The sequence below is a fragment of the Musa acuminata genome, chromosome BXJ3-2 (genome assembly GCF_036884655.1).
Source record: "Musa acuminata AAA Group cultivar baxijiao chromosome BXJ3-2, Cavendish_Baxijiao_AAA, whole genome shotgun sequence".
Classification (NCBI taxonomy): domain Eukaryota; kingdom Viridiplantae; phylum Streptophyta; class Magnoliopsida; order Zingiberales; family Musaceae; genus Musa; species Musa acuminata.
Window position 1 is genome coordinate 32,929,872 of NC_088350.1, and position 6,000 is coordinate 32,935,871.

At 36.9% G+C, this 6,000-nt stretch overlaps 1 protein-coding gene across 1 annotated transcript; it reads left to right on the top strand.

Annotated features, from left to right (window-relative positions):
* Positions 1 to 617: 617 nt before the first annotated feature.
* On the top strand, positions 618 to 4,010 carry LOC103974557 (CBL-interacting protein kinase 18). The gene is made up of 2 exons (XM_009389410.3): positions 618 to 798; positions 2,141 to 4,010. Exon 2 carries the CDS (start codon positions 2,456 to 2,458, stop codon positions 3,785 to 3,787), a length of 1,332 nt encoding a protein of 443 aa, XP_009387685.2. The 5' UTR covers positions 618 to 798; positions 2,141 to 2,455; the 3' UTR covers positions 3,788 to 4,010.
* The last annotated feature ends 1,990 nt before the right edge of the window (positions 4,011 to 6,000 follow it).

Below are 6,000 nucleotides of genomic sequence, written 5' to 3' on the forward strand. Positions count from 1 at the left end.
GGCCGAGTGGGCTGGGCCCATTTTTCCTTTTTAATATTAATTAAACATAAAAAAGACAATAAATGTAAATCTCGTGGGAAAGATCGTGAAACTTCTCTAAGACGCCAGAAGAGCAACGTCCCAAATGGGCCGAGGTGGGCTGGGCCCATTTTTCTCCTTTTTAATACTAATTAAACATAAAAAAATAGATAATTAAATTGCTATGATCCCACCCACCTTCGCATTGTGCCAACAAACAGTCGAGAGACTTAGACTAATGCATTAGGTTTAGATTCCCCATTAAGAAATGATAGAAAAAACAAAAAAATCAATAGAAAATTAATGTGTAGGTTTTTGTACTCATCCTTATGAAACTTATCATACAATAATTGATATGATGTTGAATTAACATTAGTGTCCGATTGCCGGCTTAATTTTCTTTATCGATATAATAAGAACAATTTTTTGCTTTTATAAAAAAATTGAATTTGATATTTAATGGAAAATATTAACAAGAGCGGCAAATTAGAGGGGTCCATAGGGGCAAACTCGGCATTTCCTAAACTTTGAAACAGTACCTGCGTATAATCACCGTAGATATATAGATATATATATATAAGGATTCTACGGCCGGACGCGTGTCAGAGCGAGAGAGAGACAGAGCGAGAGAGAGAGTGCATATTAGGAGCGATTGGGGGCGCTTCGCCTTCTGATTCCATCCCTCCATTTGCATTTGCTTTGTGTGTCTCTTGGATCCTTCGATTCAGATCTTCATCGGCCCCTTGTGGATTTCACCGGGATCTTCTTGTGCATAAAAAGGTAAGAATTCGACCAGGTTATGGCCTTTTTGCCGTCCTTTGCTTCGATTTCGTCTTTGGATTCTCATACTATAGCCGGCCACGAGATTTCTCTGTTTAGGCATCCCGATGCGGGAAAATTAAAGAAAAAAAGAGAGGCAATTTTGATGCTGTTCAATCTGTAAAGAACGCATTTTTGTTGGGTTTTTTTGTACAGATGGGTTTTCTTTATCATTGATTTGAGTTCCATTTTTTTTCCTCGGTTAAACACGTTGTTATCGTCACAGATTTGTAGGCTAATGGCGAACAAGAAATTTTCGGTACTCGAATTGTTGGATCCACATATGTTTGTTTGGAGATTTGTTTTTGTGATGGTTTTTTCTTTCTTCTTGCGTCTGTTATTGCAGTCTTGCATTGCTGTTCTAATTTCTTTTCTTTTGATTTTGTGAGAAATTAGCTTGGTTTCTTTTAATTATTATTTTTGTATGGTTCATTCTTCTGTTGATTTTTTTATTGGATGTTAAACAAATCTGTAAAATGTTTCTCACTGCTTTTTCCTGTTGATTAAAACATTTTATTTCGAATCAGACGTATTCCCTCTCTCTCTCCCTCTCTCTTTCGTCTTCTCAATCTAAAAAAGGAATAAAAAGTCGATCTTGGAATTAATAGCAGATGAGATGGTGAATCATATCTTTTTCTTTCTTTGAGGATAACAAACTTTCTTATTTGCTAGTATTGTCATCTTCTCTAACATGGAGTTGAGTAACCATTAGTGCAAGTATGCTGCCATTTTCATTTTTTTTTTTGCATTACTATTAAAAAGGCTCTTGTTTGTCATTAGTCTCGTTTTTTTTATACGTTTCTTTTACTGAACCTGAACTAATTTTTTTCTAGATTAGAATTATTAACAATAATTTTTATTCTTTTTTTATATTTTAAGGGGGTTGTTTAGTCTCTTTCTTAATACAAAGAAAAAGAAATACTAAGAAGGAGAAGAGGAGGAGACAGAAGAAGAGGATATTTATGTTCATTTGTAAAGGAGTAGTTTAGAATTATTAAAAATTTTTAAAGTGAGATTATAAATTGTAAAAAAGGGTTGTAAAGAGTAGTCGCCTAAATTTTAATTCTTTCCATTACTATTACAATGTCTAATCATTAGTGCAAATATACTGCCATTTTTTCTTTCCATTCCTATTAAAAAGGCTCTTGTTTGTCATCAGTCTTTCTTTGTTTAGATTCTTTGCTCTAATTTAGAGTGACTGTTTTATGTTTTTTGCTTTATTTTAAAGTTAAACCTCCATTATTATATCATGCCCACATTTTTTTTTCTTCGAAAAACTCTTATTTATTCATTTCTTTTGTAGTTTCCTGCTGAAAACTGGAAGACAAATATCAGGGAATGCTGAAAGATGTGCTTGAACGCGAGGAGATCTTCATCTGTAAATTTTAATGTCACTTCAGCCAAGCTGCCCTTGTTCATCCTTGATGATATTGGAGAGCACAATAACATCCACTCTGTGCTTTATGCACATTGTTTCGATGGAGCTAGATATATTCCAAAAGCTGTCGTATTAGACCACGATCTTGGGGACGACGGTTGATATCAACCACACTGAAGATACCACTCCTAAAAGAAACAATACACACTAGTGGGATTGCTTTTTAGAATTTTTCATATAATGGAGACTGAAAATAAAGGGAATGTGTTGTTGCAGAAGTATGAGGTTGGTAGATTACTAGGGAAGGGAACTTTTGCCAAGGTTTACTATGCTAGGAATATAAGAACTTCCCAGAGTGTTGCTATGAAGGTGATTGACAAAGAGAAGGTGTTGAAGGTTGGGCTTATTGATCAGATCAAACGAGAGATATCGGTGACGAGGCTGGTGAGACACCCAAACATTGTGGAGCTTTATGAGGTCATGGCCACTAGATCCAAAATATATTTTGTCCTGGAATATGTGAAGGGTGGTGAGCTGTTTAACAAAGTTGCTCAAGGCAGGCTCAAAGAAGATGTTGCTCGAAAATATTTTCAGCAGCTGATTAATGCCGTGGACTTCTGTCATAGCCGGGGTGTCTATCACCGTGATTTGAAACCCGAAAACCTTCTGCTTGATGATAATGGAAATCTGAAGATTTCAGATTTTGGATTGAGTGCTCTTGCTGAATCTAAGAGACAAGATGGCTTACTCCACACCACTTGTGGCACCCCGGCATATGTTGCTCCTGAGGTGCTCAATAGAAAAGGATATGATGGTGCCAAAGCCGACATATGGTCTTGTGGGGTGATTTTGTTTGTTCTTATGGCTGGTTATCTCCCATTCCATGATCCAAATCTAATAGAAATGTATAGGAAAATTGGAAAAGCAGAATTCAGGTGTCCCAATTGGTTCCCTTTGGATGTTAGGAAGTTGCTTTCACGCATTCTTGACCCAAATCCTACTTCCAGGATCTCAATTGCAAAGATTATGGGAAATCCGTGGTTTAGAAAGGGACTCGATGGAGGATTAATAAGAAATGGCAAAGGAACACAAGAAATTGATCAATCCGATACCAATGAGGATATTAGTTCCCCTGATACCAATGTGTCCGAGGAGAGGCGAGAGATGGGGAAACTCGCTAACTTAAATGCTTTTGACATCATCTCTCTTTCAGCTGGATTTAATCTTTCTGGTCTGTTTGAGGAGACCGACCACAAGAGAGAAGCAAGATTCATATCTTGTCAGCCGGCTTCTACGATTATCTCAAAGTTGGAGGATGTTGCAAAATTTTTGAAGTTAAAAGTGAAGAAGAAGGATCATGGGGTGTTGAAAATGGAAGGAACGACGAAAGGGAGAAAGGGGGTTTTGGCCATTGATGCAGAGATCTTCGAGGTTACGCCAGCGTTTCATATGGTCGAGATAAAAAAGACAAATGGAGATACCCTGGAGTACCAGAAAACGTGGAAACAGGACATCAGACCAGCCCTTAAGGACATTGTCTGGGCATGGCAAGGGGAGCAGCAGCAGTCTTAACCTTGATGCTAAAGTTGCAACATTCTGATGCAGGAAGCAGATATGTGTTTCGTGCTTAAGTAATACCCCCCATATTCTATGTACTCGGTATTTCTATCTTTGTTGTCTATATGTTGCTATGCTGTTTTCTGAAACTATGAAACTTGTTTAAACTGGTGCTTTGCTGCCGTTGTGTGTAATCCTCATTGACTTGTTCGAATATTATTATACATGCTTTGCTGAACCATTTGTGCAATGCTTTTGTGACTGTTGACATAAGCTTATTGCTGTAGGATTATTGACTGCAAGCTTATTGTCTGAGGCCTCATATGGCTGGCTGTTCTCGTTTTCAGTTTAAACCTAGAGGTTTGGCATATTTTTCTGTGAATGTAGCATGCAAGGGTCTCGATGGATTTGTAATCCCTTCTAGATTCATTCTCTTGGGGAGGAAACCTGAACTGGAACATTCCAGGGTTCGATGAGTGCTATTTATGTGTTACCCACTGTGGCATGTTAAATGTCTCAGTAATACCATCTAAGTCTTTATGGTACTGCACAAGGATTACCATTTCATGGCATGGGACATGTGCCTATACCTTCTGATACAACATGATTTTATACAGTACTATGGCGCAAGTCCAAAACTGGCTTAATCATCATATGCTTCGGGCTGCAGTTGTCTTAATAATATTTTCTGATGTAGCAAGCTGACGTGTGTTGTGTTTCATGCTTAAGTAATCTCCAGATATTTTATATGCTTGGTATTGTATCTGTTTATATGTCACTATGCTGCCTTGTAAGTATAAAACTTGTCCAAACTAGTGCTTTGCTGCTCTGTGTGTGTAACTTTCATTGACTTTTTTGAATATTACATTCATGCTTTGCTGAACTATTTCTGTAATGTTTTTGTGAGCTAGCTAAGTGTCAAAGCAAGAAACATGGTCTAATGGTAGTAGTGATGCTTGCAGGCATAAAACACATTGATGTGATGACTGCAATTTTTTCGTTTAGTGCTCATATGGCTATGCCGCTTTCATGTTCAATACAATCTAGAGGGTTGGGTAATGTATAACATTTTTTTTTTTCTGGAAATCTATCTTGAAATTTGTAATTCCTACGGTGAACTGCAACATTGTTTCTCGGTTTCATGACTGTTGCTTATAGCTAGCTGTTCTTTCTTCTTAACATGGAACTCCTAGTGTTGGTCATATTTTGTAGTTCTGCCCAAGGATTACTATTTCTGGACATCTTGTACATGTGCATATACCTTTCTGATACAACTTGATTCTGTACCATGCCTGAGGCACAAGTTATTAATCAGCTTAATCATATACATCCACTTTCTAGGCTGCAGTTGACTTAGCATATTTGTGTACCTTTTTGGCATGGGTAATTGTCAACCTGTGTCCTATTGATTGGATCCAATTGATATGGTGTTCCTTTCTGGCACCATACTTAGTGCATGTCAATATTTATGTGCTGATTGGTACAAAGTCCACAATGTTGTAAACTTAGATAAACAAAATGGGTTAATTTTGTAAATAGTTTTATTCTTTTTTTACTTTATTATACATACATAATGGACTATGATCCTATATGCAAAAAATCAAATGTTTCCCTTAGATGGTGGAGGATCACAATGTGAAGTTTGGTACCAATCAGTGATGTTTAAATACTTTGCTATGGTTTATGAACATGATTAGGTCAGATACCCATTGGTACCTACTACCACCAAGACTGCTTCATCTTCCTAGGTACTTGCTATTGTAGTCTATGAACATGATTAGGTCAGATACCCATTAGTACCTACCACCACCAAGACTGCTTCATCTTCCCAATGAAGTTCTTAATTCCCATTAGTACCTACTACCACCAAGACTGCATCTTCCTACTGAAGTTCTTAATTCTAAATGAGGTCTTTCAGCTAAAAGAAGCAATGTTGTTACTTTTTCTGTTTAGTTGATCAGAGTTCTAGTCATCTATTTATCCTTTTATCTAAAAGAGAATGATTGAGACTTGGAAAAGATAGATTTTGGATTGGAGACAAATGATTCTAATGCAAACCAAATCAGCATTATCCCACAGCTGCAAAACATTATTTTTCATTAAACTAATCCTTCAACAACAATTTAGAATATTCCTTTCAGAGAACAGATATTGCTAACTATTGCAGGATGTGGAACACTAAAATTGCACAGTAGACATATAACAAGATGAAGAATGAGGCAGACATG